At 37.2% G+C, this 19,783-nt stretch overlaps 2 protein-coding genes across 12 annotated transcripts in view; one reads left to right on the plus strand and one right to left on the minus strand.

Moving 5' to 3' along the window:
* SORBS2 (sorbin and SH3 domain containing 2) overlaps nucleotides 1–19,783 on the minus strand; it is a 211,773-nt gene that overhangs the window by 84,751 nt on the left and 107,239 nt on the right. For 3 of the 11 annotated variants that reach the window (XM_070781558.1, XM_019953350.2, XM_070781560.1), the window contains exons 3-6: nucleotides 15,698–15,747; nucleotides 9,401–9,493; nucleotides 6,293–6,319; nucleotides 5,935–6,059 (exon numbers count right to left, since the gene is read on the minus strand). In XM_070781558.1, coding sequence (XP_070637659.1) covers nucleotides 5,935–6,059; nucleotides 6,293–6,319; nucleotides 9,401–9,493; nucleotides 15,698–15,707 — 255 coding nt within the window. In that variant the 5' untranslated portion in view covers nucleotides 15,708–15,747. Of the gene's footprint in view, nucleotides 1–4,519; nucleotides 5,162–5,934; nucleotides 6,060–6,292; nucleotides 6,320–9,400; nucleotides 9,494–15,697; nucleotides 15,748–19,783 lie in introns of those variants that run through there. The other 8 variants (XM_070781553.1, XM_070781551.1, XM_019953352.2 and 5 more) reach the window with 7 other exon arrangements.
* The window catches only part of TLR3 (toll like receptor 3), a 373,039-nt gene that overhangs the window by 58,594 nt on the left and 294,662 nt on the right, over nucleotides 1–19,783 (plus strand). The gene's annotated exons all lie outside the window — the stretch shown is intronic.

Below are 19,783 nucleotides of genomic sequence, written 5' to 3' on the forward strand. Positions count from 1 at the left end.
TTTTTAGCAACAGGGTATCTGTTCACATAGTGACAGAGGGTAACATACCTCATTTTGTGTTCTCTCTATACATAGATGTGTGGGAGGTAAATTGTAACATATGCAGCTTATAAAGCAATGTGTTATATTATCAAATATGGAGAGAACGAAAATTCCTAATGGTAGGCTATAGTTTTTTTCTTACACTAATGGTCAGACTTTAATAAAAACCCAAGTATATAAATGAAACTTCTAGAGCACTAAAGTTTCCCTTTTACTCTCGATAGAGCATTTTTGTTTCTCGGGACTGCTGTTTTCTTGGGAGGATGATTCTTTATAATAGAGCATATATTTGGCTGATTTACGATATGTAGCTCATAGTTCTTGGCATTTACTGAGACTTTCTTACAAGAACATGGAATGTGGGTATTTAAAACAAAAGGTCACTGCTGTGAAAGGCCATTCCATGGCAAATGAGACTTAAAGTATATCACAATAGGCAAGATGTGGAAACATGTCTAGATCCTCATCAGTGAATGAATGAATAAAGAAAACGCAGTATATACAGGCAAGGGAAAATTATTCAGCCTTAAAAAAAGGAAATCCTGTCCCATGAGATAACACAGATGATATCCAAAGGCATTATTCTAAATGATATAAACCAGTCACAGAAGGAGAAATATTGCATGGCTCCATTTTTATGAGGGATCTAAAACAGTCAAGCTCATAGAAGCAGACAGTAGAATGGTAGTTGCCAGGAATGGGGGAGACAGGGAAATGGGAGTTGCTCTTCACAGGAGGAGTTTCAGTTATGCAAGATGGTGACGTGATTACAGTCTGGAGATCTGTTGTACAAAGCCGTGCCTGTAGTCAACGATACTATATTGTATACTTTAAAATGTGTTAAGTGGGTGGATCTCAGTTCCGTATTCTTACACAATTAAAACAAGTCAGAACTGCAACGGTTTTATACCACTTTTTGACAAAGTGTTATAAAACAAACTTTAATCCACCCATTCAAAAAATGTATTGTTGAAAATAATATATTTCCTTTTCCCAATCAGATACACAGGAAAAAGGATATTTAAAAATAACCACAGTTACTCCATATTGAGGGAATTTCATGGCAGTCACTGTACCCAGCTCCTTATAGGCAGTGAAATCTCCCAGCAATAGTCTGCGATGAATGCTACATCATTATCCCCATTTTATAGATGAAGTAAGGTTTTTATAGATGATGTAAGATGAGGCTCAGGAAAGGGTAATCATTCAGTGAATGGTCTAACATTAATAACCCCTTAAGGAGCTGACTGTCCAACTTTTCTCCTCCCAGTCTCTCTCAAGCTCACAAGAGAACTTGAGAAGGCCCCCTTCCCCACTTCTAAGTCAGCGACAGGTTAGCAGATCTCATCTTCCACATACCAGCAGCATCAGTTGTGCAGTTAACCATCTCTTCTTAATGTACTTTCTCCACTTGGCTTTCAGGAGGCCACATTTTCTGGATTTCCTCCTCCCTTAGCAGACACTGCCTTTAGTCTCCTGAGTTGGTTCCTCCTCTTACTATCGGGACGCCCTTGGGCTCAGTCCTTGGGCCTGCTCCTCTCTTTGCAGCCATGCTCTGGTCATCTCATTCAGTCTCATGGCTGCAAAAGCATCTATAAGGCGATGGCTTATATCTCCAACCTGGGCCTTTCACTGGATCTCTAGACTCCTATATCCAGTTGCATCCTGGACCTCTTCACATGGCTGTCTAAAACTCACCTCAAACTTATCAGGTCCCAGATGGAACCTCTGATCTTTCCCCAAACCTGCTGTACCCATGGTTATCCAGTCTCAGGGGACAGAGGGTGGCAAATTCCATCGTTTCCCTGTTGCAAAGATGCAAAACTTTGAAGGCAGCCTTGCCTCTTTTCTTTCCCTCACCTCCCACATGCAATCTGTCAGGAAGTCCTATGTACTGTATTTTCAAAATACATTCCGAATCCGATTTCTCACCACCTCCCCTGCTTCCACCCTGCTCAGAGCCACCGCCATTTCTCACTTAAGCTGTTGCATTGCCACCTGCTTGGCTTGCCTACTCTCCATCTTGCCCTCCTGTAGTTTGCTCTCCATGGAGCTGCCAGAATGATTCGGTTAGACTGTAAGTCAAATAGTGACAGTCGTAGCCTTAAATTCCCCCGCTGACTCCCATTTTCATTGAGAGTAAAAGTTGAAATCCTTCAGTGGCTTCTTAGAACTTCTGCCATCTGGCCTCTCTTACCTCGGACTTGACTTCCTCTTACTCTGAGCCTCACTTGATTCCTTTCCTTCCCACTGGCTTCCCTGATGGTCTTTGAACAGCCCCAGCATGCTTCAGCCTGAGCGCCTTTACACTACTAAATATTCCCTCTGCCTGGAAAGTTCTTCCCCCTTCAAAGCCGCTCTGTCTGCTGCATGAGGGCTCTTTGACTACCCTATTTAACACGGACTCTGCTGCCCTCAATCCTGGTCAGTGCTGTTTAGTTTATTGATATAATCTCCTTCTAATGTTATGTGATTCTACTTATCTAAGTTTTTATTAATATTTGTTCCCTCTGCCATCGACAAGACTTTAATCATCAATGGTTTCAAATGCAACTCTGTGGCTAGAATAGACGACACACACCCAATAAATATTTGTTGAATGAATAAAGTGTGTGCTAAGTTGCTTCAGTTATGTCCAGCTCTTTGTGACGCCATGGACTATAGCCTGCCAGGCTCTCTGTCCATGGGATTCTCCAGGCAAGGAGACTGGAGTGGGTTGCCATGCCCTTCTCCAGGGGATCCTCCCAACCCAGGGATCAAACTGGCATCTCTTATGACTCCTGCACTGGCAAGGAGGTTCTTTACCAGTAGCACCAGCTCGGAAGCCCTAAATGAGTCAAAGTGACAGCATCTCAAATCCTGATTTGTGGATCATGCTGATTCCCTGAGGACTGTATAATGAAACCGTCTCTGGTCAGCCTGGATGGTGACAAAACCATAGGGAAGAAAGTTCTCAAGTTAAGTTTCTAAGCATAATAAAACAATTTTAAAAAGCAGACTATGTCAGATGAGTGAACTGAGTTGTGAATGTGGTGGTGTCTGCTCTGACTTCTACATCTGCTCCCAGGGACATGTTTTTGGACACAAATAAGCCTGCTCTCTGACACTAGCCCATCCCTGTCTGTGGTGTCTCAGTTTGATTTTGCTCCCTACCTCATGGGATTGTGGAAGTAGTTAATAAATGTGAGTGGTTTGGAACAGTACCTGCATATAGTGAACTCTTGGTATTTGTTAGGTGCTACTGTCGTTTTTACTGTTTTTATTATTATTTCATAGGGGCTCTCAGAAGATATTACCCTAATTCAAACAATTTGCACTGATAAAGAAGGTATTTTAGTAGGAACACCCACTTGTCTTTTTAATCATCTAAGCTTAAGGTTTCTGCTTTATGGGTGGGTGTGTGTGGGAAGGATGTTGATGTCAATCAGATGTCTGTTGAAGACTTTCTATAAAGATAAAAAATACATTGCTTCAAGGATATGTCTTGGATGACTTTTAATAGTACAGCTATAGTAGATACCATTCTTCAAATTATTTACTCAAGTATGAGTGTTTTCTGGACTCCCACTACTGCTGCAGTTGCTAGCATGTCCTTATAAATGGCTACCATTTAAGCAGAGTTTGCTGAATCTTAAGTACTGTACCTCTACTAACTTCCTACTCTTATCATAGCCTATGAATTAAGGGTTAATTAATACTCTCATTTCTTTGTTCAGACTCACAGAGAAGTTAGGATGGTTGCCTTATCACATAGCCAGTGATGGCGTTTGGATTGGAATCTACAGTTTAGCCTTAAAGCTTATGCTCTTCACATTACATTATTCTGTGAAAAAGCCAAGAAGAGGAACACATTTCTCTTCTAACTAGATTCATAAATGTCAGCAGAATGACACTATGGGAGAATTTAACATATAAGGAAATATAGATTTACTTCTGAATAGTCTAAGTACTAAAGATTTATTAATATACTTTCTGAAATAATAAACTTAAAAACATAGAAATTTATCGAGTTTCAATGAAAATGAATTTTGAACTATAAGAAAATAAATTCTGCTAGAATTAAGATAACTGTTTCTTTCAAAGTGAATTATAATGGACAATTATTTTAAGAGATTTTACCCATGTAGATAAAGTAAAATCTAAGTACTCAGAAACCTGGCATGAACAATATTTCTTTAAAACTTAAAGGTATTTTTCAGTTTTAATTGTTAACCAATCATCAATGATTTCTAATAAATATCTAGAAGGAAGATGCCTATAAAACATTATTTCTGGGTAAAAGATCTGTAGATTTTTTAAATTAAAAGATCCCTAGAAATTTACTGATGAATTTGGTGGGGTTTTAAATAGGAAGATGGTTTCTTTCTCCTTTCCTGATTGCAAACTAACAAAGCATCGGGTTATATAAGAAGCCCAAACCAAAGGAGTTAGGGTCTCTACAGAACGCTGTAAGAAGAGATTGGAAGGTGTAAGGTACCACTTGGCAGTCTGAGGACTGAGAGGCCGCAGCAACTGCAGGTCTTTGTCTCTCTGGCTGAAGAGGTATCTTTGCAGTCTCTGGAGAAAGCTCAGGTGGCTGTTTGTGGCTTTCAGGATCGTGTCCCGAAAGGGGAGCTATCTGGATGGAAAGAGATGCTGTGTGTTTCTCAGGCACTGGGTTAGCGGGTGGTGAGCAAGGCCTTTTGAGCAATGATGGTATTTCAACAGATTTGGGAAACTGGGGGGGATTAAAGGTGATGCTGCTTCCTGGGTCCTGGTTATGGATTAGTTTCAATGTGGAAATTCTCCGAGTTTGAGAATCTTGGGTGTAGTCCTCTTGGAGAAATGGGGTACTCATATCAGCTTTTGGTGGGGGACCTGTGTGGGAAGGTGGTGGTAGTGGGTTAGTGATTTTTTGTGTATATGACACGGTTGTGTTAGATTCTTCAGAATATACAATTGTCTGGCTAGAATCATCATTAGAATACATAGTTCCCTGGAGAGGTGTTTTGTTAGTAAAGAACTCTGTACAGGATGGACTTTGTGTGTTAGTTACTAATTGGTCTAAAATGTCACCCTTTGTATGATTGGTTATCAAGGAGCTACAAAAGCTCTCTTTTCTGGGTGGTGGAAGGGGTGCCTGGGTTACCAAAAGCATCCAGAGAAAGAAATAGTGTTGAAGGAAAAACAGAGAGAAAGTCAAAGTTAATCATTAAAGAAACCAGTGTTAACTCTACCCTTAAAGAAAGTAAAGCAATGTCACACCTTCTTCTTATGCTATACATTTTGTTGGCCAGATTGAGAGATCATGTTTATTTCATTCAGAATGCATTTTAATTTACTGTCAATAGTTGCCTTCTGGGGGAAAATAGTTTTATAGAGAATACAGTATCAAGTTTGTCTCCATCTACTTTCTGGGAAATTAGGTTAAAAGTGAAAATATTTTCTCTTGGTATATTTCTAGACCTTGAGGTATATATACAGTATTTACTCACATTGTTTTGGTAACATGTTTCATGCCTGTGACAGTTTTACTAATATCTCCAACACTGAGTTTCTTTAGTTAATGTTTAACGAGCAATTGCATAACTCATATTTATTCAGTAAATAATATATTGCAGGCCTCATAACTTAGAAATCCAAATCATCAACTGGCTGTTTTTTTAAGAATTAGAAAATATCCTGAAAATTATACCAGAAACTGATGTGCTTTTATCAGCTGAATCAGAAAAAAGAAAAATCAATAACCTGTTTTGAACTTAAGACTTGTCTTCCATGTTGTAAGTACAAGTCAATACAAATATAAAAGCAACATAATAAGAATAAAACATATCAAAACATGCATGTTACTAGAAAAGAGACTCTAGAGCAGTGGTTTAAAATAACACAGTGGACAGCAGTGTGCAGGATTACCTGAGTTGGTGATTTTTTTTCTTGTAGATTTGGTCGAACGCTTCTAAAACCTTTTGCTGCAAGAGAGGAACATGTAGCATCTCCATTCAGTGTCTCTTGATTTCGATCATTGAAACATCTCCAAGCTTTTATTAAGAGAAAACAAATCGGATACAAAAATATCTACATCCACTTTTAACATATTTTTAAAATAAAATTTATTTTTATTTCCAAAATTGAAATTTTCTTTTTAGACATTAAAAATGCATAACTGTGTATGCAATTGAAGTTTACTGTAAGAGTAACAATGTGGCTATGAATATGTTTTTTAAAAAACTCACAACAAATGTAGTAGTTATTCAGAATAGTTTTTTGGTACCTGAGTCTGGTGACTGAGAATCACGCCCTAAAAGAAAAAGAAATGTCGAAATTAGTTCTCTGGTAAAATGAACAATGCAGTAAAGATCATTTGGCAAAAAACCACATACATTTTGTTTTTTGAGCAAACATTATCTCAGTTCTAAAACTCTGGGTATATAAAATATACTAATTGAAATTTGTGCATTTGTTTTTACTTCAATTAGACTAGAATTAATTAAATATGATATATAATTAAAACATATATCAAACACTGATTTTCCCCTTAGTATTATTGCAAGAATTCAATTTTATCTTATTATTGCTTACGGTGAATATATGAGTTTTTAATATCAGTTTGAAGGATCAAAAGTTTGGAAAACAATGAATGGTTCTCCTAACAATGAATCAAACCACCAGATCCTTAGCTTTCAATGCCATCAATTTTTTGTAGCTTTAATTCTTCTTTACTTTAAGAAAGTGTAAAATACACTGCCATATTATGTGATATTTTCAAATCACTCTCTAGACTTTGAATTTTCTTCTTATTGCCATTTAAGAGTGATTTTATATTCAACAATGAAAAAGCTGTTTCAAGTATTCCACTGTCTTGCAGTAAGCATTTCAGTACTAATAAATTGCTTTTGATAATACAGCTGGAAAGCAGCCCGATGACATATTTATTTTCAGTTTTATTTGCAATTATACTTTCAAGAATCTCCTATAAATTATGCACAATTTTAGGTACTCAGTTGGTATTGCTTGGTTCTATGATACCACGGGGCCAACTTCACCTGGAATCATAAAGCCTTAATTTTGGAAAGGATCTTAGAGGTCATTCAGCCTAATCTTCTGTCCAGATCCTGGACGTTAATGATTCAGATTTACTTTTAAGTGGTGGTCCTTTAAGAACCCTTAGGTGTTCAAATATTTCAGTTTCTTTAACATAAACCTAATTTTAGATATATAAAATGCCAAGTGCCAATTTGCTACTTTACTAATATTATAGTTCTTCGGAGGAACTGAAAGTCATGCAGCATCCCATGTGGACACTGTTCACCATAGCTCTGTTTTTATTTCACCCCTGCCAGGAAAGCTTGGGAAAGGGAGGGCAGGTGTGATATGGAGTGGGTAATAAGAAGCGTCCTAGACACATGTCAAGTAAAGAGAATAGAGCTTTTTGGTTATTTTTTAAGAATTGGCCAGGTACATAACTTGGCAGACGCTTGGAGAAAATGGTTTTGTCTAATATCTTGAACACTCTTCATGACCATTCACTTGTTAAAAAAAAAAAAAACCAGCTAGAATTCTAGGGATCAGAGCCTTTAATTTTTAGTATTCTTTAGTGGGTGGTCATTGCTTCTTTGAAAATTTAAGAATGAGTAAATGGGACAGATTTAACGTTCCCTGGTTGTTCTGTGCATGAAAATAGTCTTTGAGAACTAAGAACTTTAACTGCTCTTCCCTCTTACAACAAGCACTCCCTGTGAGCTGCAGAAGGTAGCGAACCCATCAGAGCAGTTGTCAGGGCTTTCCTGGCTTGGTGTCGGGGACTGGACTTAATGTTCGTAGCGGTCCTTTCCACCCTTATGATTCGAACATTATGATTTTTATGTAGCTGTGCTTGCAGTACCCACTACCTCATAGTCTCTACTCTTGGGTTTTACTTAAATTTCTTTATGATATGCTATATTCTATATGATACTTTTCTTTAAAGTTATGTTGATTTTAATTCTTATAGCCCCTTTCTTTAAAGGGTTCAAGTGCCTTGTAAGAATTAAATGTATTAACTAAATTCAAGTTAACTAACTGAATGGCTACTGTCTTTGTCAGTACTATGATAAACCTGTCCATTTATTTTCTTCATTTACCCTCATTTAATTCTGACAAATCCTATGAGTTGGGGAAATGACTGTTTTTCTAACATTTTCTATGCTCACATACACATGAACAAACATGTACAAATATATATATATATATATATATATATATATATAAAGATAATTTTTTTCAAACCAAAATGAGATCATTACTACATCCATTGCAATGCAATTTATATTTTGGAACCACCTGGTTTTGTATTTAAATTTAGACATTGAAATCTATTGATGGATTGAAGGTGGTGGGCAGGAGTAGGAATCTCCACATGGAAGCTTGATTTTTCCTCAACAAAACTGGATAGTTTAGGGTCAAGTGGCTTCATAATTAAGGACATCCTGAATAATTAACTAATAAATGCATGTGTATAAAAGACACTAATACGCACAGTGAGAATTAGAATTATTTAAATATCCTTCATCCCTTTCCCACTTCTGTTCCAAAACCCATGAATATTATTTAAAAAATCAAAGGAAACCCCAACTAACCCAGGAAAAATAAAATTGACCAACCAACTAACCAGTCACCTAGTGATACGGGTATATTTCAGGGTCTAGAGAGACTAGGGTTGAAGTCATGAGAGATTATTTATTGTAAAAAGACACACTTCAGTGGATGCTGAAATATCACACTCCCAGTTACTTTCTAGAGTATATTTATACTTGCGAGTTCATGTTAATTTTAATTGGACCAAGATGTTTAAAAATATATATTAGAAAGCTCTTTGTTGATTGGATTAAAGGAAGATTTAAAGTCTCTTTGTAAGTTAATATTCTATCATTTTATTTGCAACCTTTGACAGAGAAGCAAATTAATAAAAATTCAATTTCCTGCAAATCCCACTTCTGACACTCTGTGCCTCCACCCTCAATAGTTTTTAGGTAAAAAACAAGAAAAGTACCCATGAGTTATCTTAATTAAATATTATGTTACTTTAGTCCATGCAGTACAAAAACTTAGTTGTTAAAACTTGAAGCTACTTAACACATTTTTGGCAAGTGACTGTTGTTTTTAATTATGTTTTTAAAATATTTTCTACAAGATATCAGTTCCCTTTGACATTTTTTATTTTTAGAGCAAAACAGTCATAAGGGATAGGAGCTATTCTTGAGACAAGAAAAATAAGAACTTGTGGGGCATTAGAAAGGTATTTACAGCCACTTTCATCATCCAAACAGGATAATTCTGGAAAGAGAGAAAGGTCAGAGAAAGCCATTCAAATGTGACATTCTGTGAGTTAGTGATATTATACCTGCAGCCAACAGGTTTGGAGAACTCTGAACTCTCTTCACAGATGTTAATGTAACAGACATGGCGGCACGTTTGCGAGCACACCCACCGCTATCTGGAAGCAAAAAAATGACATAGCAGAGGCCACAGCAAAGGAGAAAGCACATGCAGTACCATGCATCTCAGTGAAATGTAACAGACATCCATGAGAGAGATGAACAGTCAGCACTAGTAACCACGGAACACGTCTGCAAAATTTACACCCACCCCAAACTAAACCGAAACAAAACAAGGAAAACGCCAGGGTTATGTCTTAGAAATAGATGCCAATGATTTAGTAAAAAAAAACTCAGATTTTATATTTAATGTTTTATGGTTTTTCTTTGAGGAATACCATGTATAGAACTGAACTTTGTGTATACCATTTGAATTCAACTATTAAATTTATAAGCAGTGTAACTAGCTTTTAGAGTTATGAATATCCTGTATTTCAGGATTAAGAGCTAAGGTATAACATACTTTCATATCCATCATTTTAGGTTTTACTGTATTTGAGCTATTATGATTCCTGAAGGACCTCTTGAAGTAAAAGTTGTTACCTGTTACAGGCATAATACATTTGATATGTAAGATTCATAAAGAAAAATATTCTGTGTCTTCCCAGTTATTATTAGTTATGGGAAATTTTGCCTCCTTGAGATAAAACAATATTGATACATACAGTACTGAAACAACCATGTTTAAAAAATTAGTTTTTGTACTTTTGAACAAGAAGTATATGATTTATGTATTTACACTTAATGCAAATCACAACATGAAGCAAAAGAAGTGAAAATGCATCAGCTATTTTAATATGATTTGAGAAGCTTAGTGTAACAAGACTTCTAAAATTGGAAGGTTAATGTTCTATTTAGGAACAGATTCCAATTCCATTCCCACATTCCTTTGTAGCTGGAATGTGCAATAAATAGTTTTGCTCATTCCCCTGGAACCAAAAGAACTTAAATTTAATTCTTTTTGAAAGCTATAACAAAAAGATAAATTCTATAACCACCAATATTATAATTATTATATTTTGCCACATGCTAGTCTTGCACATTGCTTTCCTTTATTTCTTAAGGAGTGTATCCACTTCGTTTATTGGACATGAGGGAATTGAGTGCTGAAAAGTATGATTTGAATTAATTGTTGGTAAAATCACAAGTAGTAAGGTCAGCAGACCTTTAAATTGACAGAATGATTCTCATGTCAAAATATGTTTTTAAATATATACTTAAAATAGCAATTTTGTAATGCAGATAATAATTAAAACAGAGAAATGGGACAACAAAAGAAAGTAAATAAACCAAAGACCAAATATAGAAAGACATAAATGGTAAAAACATACAACCAAATGTATCTTCAGAAGAGGCACCAACAGGATTTTAGCAAACTGCAAACTGAAAATAGCCATGGGGGATGAATGTTTCTGATAAAATAGAGGTAATATTATTGAATACACAATATATAGCAGCTATCAATGTCACAAAGGGTTACGTATTCCAGGGTGTTGACAGTGTGAATGGAAAGCTCTCATTTACTAGAGATTACATTTTCTAGTTCTTTTAATTCTGAACATCTGAAGAAGAAGCAGAGATGCAAAGGGAAAAATTCAGAATGAAGAGACCCAAGGTCACTGGTTAAACCTTTGGTTTCCAGAACTCTGTATTAAGCACCCACCACAGTGGATTCACAAGGGTTTGCGAACATAGTTCACATTTTTGAGGAAAATGATGTGAATCAGACAGACACTGCATCCGCCACTAGCCTGAGGCAGTTCCCAGTTTCAACATCACAGATCCTGTTATCTCCCTTTAGGTGACGTCACATCTTTTGTAAATCTGGGTTTTTGGTGATGGTTATGGTGGAGCGCAAGTGCCCTGGGAAAGTCATCCGGGCCAGTAATTGACAGAAGTGAAATACCATCTAATTCTGAGTCTGAGAAATTTTATAGCGCCCAGTACACACAGGCATCCCAGTAACAAGTAACTGTGGTCATCGGGAATTGGATAAATGATTATTTTTTCAATTGAATATCGCACAATATGAAATGAAGTGAAGTGTTAGTCACTCAGTTGTGTCCAACGTGCTGCAAGTCCGTGGACTGGGGCTCACCAGGCTCTTCTGTCCATGGGATTCTCCAGGCAAGAGTACTGGAGCGGGTTGCCATTTCCTTCTCCAGGGGATCTTCCCAACCGAGGGATCAAACCCGGGTCTCCTGCATTGCAGGCAGACTCTTTACCATCTGAGCCACCAGGGAAGCTCTAAAATAACCTTGGCTGTTTGGAGATGCCGGGGAAGTCTATGATTTTGTTCAGTTTGCTTCTGAGTTGATAGAATATGAGCACTTACTAACCTGTCTGCACCTAACTGCTTACTAAGCACAACTGTCAGATATTTCTTTTGGCTTGAGGGTGTGTGAAAAATTACCGAGCTCTCTTGGCCCCGTCAACCAAGAAAGTGTGGGAACCTCTGGGTTAAATAATTTTTGTATTCCACGTAACTCTAAGAACTCGGTAAAATGATTGGAGAATTTTTCTTGATTAACAGTTTAATAAAGAGCTTAATTTGAAAAGTTGAGGCATTGGTGAAAGTGCTGGAATGAAGAAATCTATTATATCCTGTTTCTTCTTACTTATGCATTGATACTTCCTGCAATTTCTTGAAGATATTCTTTTAGATCTCAGAATGAGGATGCTATCTTATATATTTAGGTCATCCGAAAGAACACTAACGCTGCCCTCACCTTCACACTCACTCATAACCTGTTCACACTTCCAGGCAGTGGAAAGACCCTTGGGAGCTGCTTCTACTGCTGGAAAACACTCACAGGAGTAAGCCATATACAATGGAGCATTTGATGTCTTTCTCTCTCTCCTCCCCAGCAAAGATTTTCCTTCAAAAATAGTGGACCAAAAATTCTAAGAGTACAAATACAGCATGTTTTGTATATTTTATACATTATTTAGATACTTTAGTATGAGAAATGTGTCACAGTTCCCTTGGCAGGTTTATTACGTATTGGGCTAAAAATAAAGCTGCTTTGAACGAATCTTTTTTTTTTTTTTGGAAAAACTTTAGTGACTGACAAATGAACATTGAAATAGTAATATCTCTCTTTAATGATTGATAGGTAGATAATGGCGGAGAAGGCAATGGCACCCGACTCCAGTACTCTTGCCTGGAAAATCCCATAGATGGAAGAGCCTGGTAGGCTGCAGTCCATGGGCTCGATAGAGTCGGACACGACTGAGTGACTTCCCTTTCACTTTTCACTTTCATGCACTGGAGAAGGAAATGGCAACCCACTCCAGTGTTCTTGCATGGAGAATCCCAGGGATGGGGGGAGCCTGGTGGGCTGCCGTCTATGGGGTTGCACAGAGTCAGACACGACTGAAGTGACTTAGCAGCAGCAGCAGCAGGTAGGTAGATAATGGAGACCTGTTTTATTTATTGGATACTTGGGACCTAATTTCTACTTTGTTTTGAGATACAGTGACAACACTTTCTTCAACTTCCTACAGTGTTGAAAAACTCTGTGTGTGTGTGTGTGTGTGTGTGTGTGTGTGCATGTAGTTCTATGGTGCATGTGCTCAATCACTTCAGTCATATCCAACTCTTTGTGACCCCATGGACTGTAGCCCTTCAGGTTCCTCTGTCCATGGGATTCTCCAGGCAAGAATACTGGAGTGGGTTGCCATGCCCTCCTCCAGGGGATCTTTCTGACTCAGGGATCACACCTTATCTCTTATGCCTTCTGCAATGGCAGGTGGGTTCTTTACCACTAGCACCACCTGGGAAGCTCTTATAGTTCTATATATATTTTCAAAAGTGGTATGTTTTTATAGCAACACTGTAGTATTACTTTGGCATTTTAAACAAAGGGTTCCAGTCACTTCTAATTAATTTTGTATGTGTATGTTTGAATAACATATTTACATGCATATATGGATGTGTAAATTCACTCATATAATCAAAATATCTGCAAATTAACATCCCATATAGAGCCCAGCTCACACCTTTTAATGAGAGGATGCTTTATAGGGTTATATTCATGCTACTAGAGCAGTAACTTTATTCAAGTACCCTGGAGAACTAAACAAATTTACAAATTGCTATTTGCCTACTTTGTTATTGGGGATTGAATTCTAGGAATAGGAAGGTTAATTATTTAATGCATTGTAATGAATATGATATTAGTATAATTGCATATTATACATCTGTCATAATAAGGTTATAATAAATAGAAAAATCGGACTCCACAACATGAAGGATATTGGGAAATTACGTTCAACTTAAGTCTGCAAGAAGATGCTGCAGAACAATCGGTGAATATAACTTCCTCATGTGCATGTCCCACTGGGGTGATTTTGCAGTTTCACAGTATGACTTAGACAAGCTTGTTCTATTTGCTTTCTTTAGTCTCCTTTGCCTAATAAGATTTGTCCTTTCATTTCCCATGTATAATTCTCACATCTCCAATTGTCCAAATGACTTTACTTGGTTCATTTCCAGGATTACAATTTCTGTTGATTTCTAAGCCTTCCCTGTACTTGTTGACTGTCTCCAATGTCCTCATCTTGCCTGCACACCTATGAGCTGACTGCATCCCCAGGGGCCAGCTGACTTCAAACTCTCAGAGGTCGGTTGCAGCCAGTTTCTGCTAAGGGGCAGCCACAGAATCACCTTCAGAGCGCATGTCTCTACACTTGATCTAGGGATTAGGTATTGGTTCTCACCAGTGGTTGCTAATCCTCCCTCGAGGCATTTTGATAACAAGAGACAGCAAAAAAGCAACTGGCTTGATGCGAGAAAAATATCTTCCACTATGCTTTCTCCTATCATTTTGCCTTTTCATACATTCAGAAAACGAAGATCATGGCATCCGGTCCCACCACTTCATGGGAAATAGATGGGGAAACAGTGGAAACAGTGTCAGACTTTATTTTTCTGGGCTCCAAAATCACTACAGATGGTGACTGCAGCCATGAAATTAAAAGATGCTTACTCCTTGGAAGGAAAGTTATGACCAACCTAGATAGCATATTCAAAAGCAGAGACATTACTTTGCCAACAAGGCTATGATTTTTCCAGTAGTCATGTATAGATGTGAGAATTGGACTGTGAAGAAAGCTGAGCACCGAAGAATTGATGCTTTTGAACTGTGGTGTTGGACAAGACTCTTGAGAGTCCCTTGGACTGCAAGGAGATCCAACCAGTCCATTCTGAAGGAGATCAGCCCTGGGATTTCTTTGGAAGGAATGATGCTAAAGCTGAAACTCCAGTACTTTGGCCATCTCATGCGAAGAGTTGACTCATTGGAACAGACTCTGATGCTGGGAGGGATTGGGGGCAGGAGGAGAAGGGGACGACAGAGGATGAGATGGCTGGATGGCATCACTGACTCGATGGACGTGAGTCTGAGTGAACTCCAGGAGTTGGTGATGGACAGGGAGGCCTAGCGAGCTGCCATTCATGGGGTTGCAAAGAGTCGGACACGACTGAGTGACTGATCTGATCTGATCTGATGCTTTATCCTCTGCTCTGGAGTGATCACTTATGGGTGGGAAGTGGTATTTTCTAAATACAATTGAAAATTAGAAAATTTCAACTTGCTTTCCAGAATTATTCAATACTGACTATAAGAATTTCAGAAGGAGAAGGTGAAAATATAAGTTAAAATAATTATGGGGAAAAATAATATGTATCTAGCAAGTATTACAAAATTTTTTTTACAATTAATCTGTATACAGTCTGGGGTTCTGAGCACCAATGTTAAGCTATTTGGAGATACTGTTCTCACATCTAAAAATATAATACTTAGGACTCTAAGTGTGTCTATGGATTAATTAAGCTGATTTCCTGTGGGGTTTTGGCACTCTATCTACTCCTGCTGTCAATGTAAAATGTTTATAGAATGGAGAATTTTAAATGTTCTCTCGCTAGAGCAACCTGCCTATGAATTTAGCCTATTTTAAGTGAGAGTTTTCAAATGTATGCATTGAATGATATACTACCTTTTCCTAGGGTTTATAGGAGTTAATGTCATGATATAATTATAGAAAAAAAGGAGTAAAAGACAGCAAAACAGAAAATTCTACTTTTGATAGCTGTAAGATTGAAGTACAAAAACAAAGAAATCAAATAATGACTTTGACTATCTATCTCAGAAACTTAGTATCACATTTAGGATCAGCCAAGTGCTAAACTAATGATTTAGGGCCAAGATGATTTTTAGAGAGTGAGGCTGAAGAGTTTAAAACTAACAGAGACAGCATACCTGTGTTCATTTTGACCTTGGAGGGTTTGTTACTTAAGTCTTCAGTTTTCCTGTAGAAAGAAAATGATGTATTAATTTGTTCACTAGCGTGGGGAGCGAAATATCAAGAAAGTATTTTTCTTTGGTTTTGGTATACCTGTGAGCTAATATCACATTATCATTAGTTTTATTTAAATGAGAGTTTAATAACGTGGGCAGAATTTATAATTCTATTCAAGTTAAACTTCAATTATTATTGGTCTTATTATCATAAACATAAACTCATGTTTTTGTTTAATGGTGATCATTAATGGATGAAAATGGAGTAGGGTTTTCATGGCTAAAAATTAAATTGCTTTCTCAAACATTTATAGTAACAGTTTTTGTTCTCTAAGCCAGAAAGGATCACTGATGGTTAAGTGCCCTCTACCAGAATTTTAAAAAACACTCTGATACTTTGAAATCATTAACTTTACATTATTCAGTTTATTGCATTATTTAATTTTATTTGAGATTATTACTTTACATTATTTCATTTATTATATTCAATTTATTATTGAGTTAATTTATTGCCAGGGAATATTTAATGTATTTAAGCAATGTACTTGTATTTTGAGCAAGTATTCAAAGGTAAGATTCATCTATTTTTACTAAAGTGCAAGAAATAAATGATGACTACTAAACCCAGTTCTGTTTCAGTATCAGATGTGGTGGTTTTCCCCTTTGGAGTGCTTGCTGTATGACAGTTGAGATTAATTTATTGGAAATGGTTGGGAAAATGGTACTTGTTGTCGAAAACAAGTTTCAAATTATTTATAGGATTTCTTGATGTGTAACATGACTTAGTTCTTTTCCTGGCATATTCTCTGTGCTCACTTTTAGAGTTTCTTATTTCTCTATGCCCTGTAACCAAAGCGAAAGGATAGGCTCTTCAGGAAGCAATGCTTCTAAGAGGAAGAGCTCTCTGATAGTTGTTTAACCCTGGTCACTTTGCCTTAGCTCCTGAATAGGGCCTATTGTCAGTGAACACGAACTTCCCCTATACCACATATTCAGTTTCCATGTGCACTCTAATATCTGATAGGTAAAAAAAAAAAAAAAGTATCTATACCTCATGGATCAGTAAATAATAATAAAATTAAAATGTCCAGTTGGGAAGACTGGACAGCTACATCAAAAGAATCAGACTGGACTACTTTCTCACATCATGCATAACAATAGATTCAAAATGGATTAAGACGTAAATATACAACTTGAAACCATAAAACTAATGTAAGAAAATAGAGGCAGTACGCTCTTTGACATTGGCCTTAGTAATATTATTTTTGGCTATGTCTCCTCAGGCGAGGCAAACAAAAGCAAAAATAAACAAGCAGGACAACATCAAACTAAAAAGCTTTTGCACAGCAAAAGAAACTGTCAACAAAACGAAAAGACCACCTACTAAATGGAAAAAGATATTTGCAAATAATTTATCGGATAAAGGATTAATATCCAAAATATATGAAGAACTCATACAACTCAGCATCAAAAAATCAAACAACCCATGTAAGAATGGGCAGAGGATTTGAAAAGCCTTTTCCCCTTAGAAGACATACAGATGGCCAACAGGCATGTGAAAAGACACATACCATCACTAATCCTCAAGAAAATGCAAATCAAAACCACAATGAGATATCACCTCACACCCATCCGAATAGCTGTTATCAAAAAGACAACAAATAACAAGTGCTGGCAAGGACATCAAGGAAAGGGTGTCTTGTGCACTACTGGTGAGAATAGAAATTGTTGCAGCCACTATGGAAAAGAGTATGGAGATTCCTCAGAAAATTCAAACAGAACTACCATTAAGTTCCAGCAATTTCACTCCTGGGTATTTATCCAAAGAAAACAAAAATACTAATTAGTAAAGACATATGCACCCCTCTGTTTGTTGCAGTGTTATTTACAATAGCCAAGATATGGAAGCCACCCAAGCACCCATCCATAGATTAATAAAGAAGATGTGGCTCATATGTGCAATGGAATATCACTCAGCCATAAAAAGAATGAAATCTTGCCATTTGTGATAATATGGGTGGACCTAGAGGATATAATGGAGAAGGAAATGGCAACCCACTCCAGTGTTCTTGCCTGGAGAATCCCAGGGGCGGGGAAGCCTGGTGGGCTGCTGTCTATGGGGTCACACAGAGTCGGACACGACTGAAGTGACTTAGCAGCAGCAGCAGCAGAGGATGTAAGTGAATAAGTCAGGCAGAGAAAGGCAAATAGTGTATGATTTCACTTATATGTGAAATCGAAAAAACAAGATAGGGAATTCCCTGGTGGTCCAGTGGTCCACATTTTCACTGCTGAGGGCATAGGGCTAATCCCTGGTCAGGGAACTAAGATCCCGCCAACCCAGATGGCAAAGCAAAAAAATTTTTTAAATAAAAAAACAAATCAAATAAACAAACATAACAAAACAGAAACAGAGTCACAGATACAGAGAACAAACCGGTGGTTGCCAAAGGGGAGAGGGTGGGTGGAACAGAGAAATAGGTGAGGCACATTAAGAGGCACAGACTTCCAAGCAGCAAAATAAAGGCGTCATGGTATGAAACGAACAGTGTGGGGGACATAGTCGATAATTACGTAATATCTTTGTATGGGGATAGATTCATAACTGGACTTAATGTAGTGATTATTTTGAATTGTATAGAAATAGCGAATCACTATGCTGTGTAACAGAAGCTAACATACTACATTGTAAGTCAGTTATACCTCAACAAATAAACTAACTAACAAACTCATAGGAAAAGAGATCAGATTTGAGGTTGCCACTGGTAGGAGTAGGGGGAGTTGGATGAAGGCAGCTAAAAAGTACAAACTTCCACTTATAAGATAAGTAAGTACCAGGTATGTAATGTACATGATAAATATAATTAACACTGCTGCAATTATCTATGAAAGTTGTTGAGAGAAAATCTGAAGAGTTCTCAGCACATTGAAAAATATGTATTTTTTCTATTTCTTTAATTTTGTATCTATATGAGATGATGGATGTTCACTAAACTTAACTGTGGTCATCATTTCATGATGTATGTAAGTCATATCATTTTGTTGTTTACCTTAAACTTATACAGTACTGTATGTCAGTTATATCTCAATAAACTGGAAAAAAGTTTATTTAAACCTGCAAAAATTTTTTTTAATGTGGATACTGGCTAAATAAAATGATACCTTCTCCCCCAGGGTAGAGGGAGAATTCAAGAAATAAACCAGCACAAAAACGATACACTCAAATGATATGAGATGTACATATGAAGCAAGAAGAGAAGGATTTTATCTTTTTTATGCCTACACTGAATTTCTAATATCCTGGTACTTGTACTAAGTCACTTCAATTGTGTCTGACTTGTTGCGACCCCATGGACTATAGCCCATCAGGCTCCTCTGTCCATGGGATTCTCCTGGCAAGAATACTGGAGTGGGTTGCCATTTTCTTCTCCAAGATTCCGGTACTCAATGAATACTACAGCAGGGAATATATAGAATTGATAAAATGAGAGTACTGATGTTCACCCCAATTTATTTTTTAGAGCTTACACTGAAAACAACACAGATGACATCCTCATTATGTAGTGTTTTAGTATCACCCGATTGTGTTTAGTGTTACATTCTTGCCCGTCCACCCTGAAGGACACTGCAGCTGCCACATCCAGGACTGAGAGAGTCACAACATTACACTGAAGTTTACCGTAAAATTTCATGCCAATTGACTTTAAATAGTGATTGCAGGACACTTTATTATGATGAGTTTTAACTCTTGTTTTTCAGCTAGTATAAATAAAGAGGCAGGGTTCTATTTTCTTTTTCCGAATACAAAAATAAACGTGGTACATAGCTAAGGAGCTCTACTCTGTAGCCTTAATACCGCCTGGATTGAGAGGATGCCAGTGAAGTCAGGCAAGAAGGCAGTGGTCAGTGCAGGAGCCTTGAGAAAGCCCCAGATGTATTTATTTTAATGTCTCAGTAGCAAAACTCCTAATATGTTAACCTTAAATGGGCAAAATAAATAGAAAAGAGAAGCCTCAGGGGATGTCTGTGACCAAGGCTGAAGCAACT

The sequence above is a fragment of the Bos indicus genome, chromosome 27 (assembly GCF_029378745.1).
Source record: "Bos indicus isolate NIAB-ARS_2022 breed Sahiwal x Tharparkar chromosome 27, NIAB-ARS_B.indTharparkar_mat_pri_1.0, whole genome shotgun sequence".
Lineage (NCBI taxonomy): Eukaryota > Metazoa > Chordata > Mammalia > Artiodactyla > Bovidae > Bos > Bos indicus.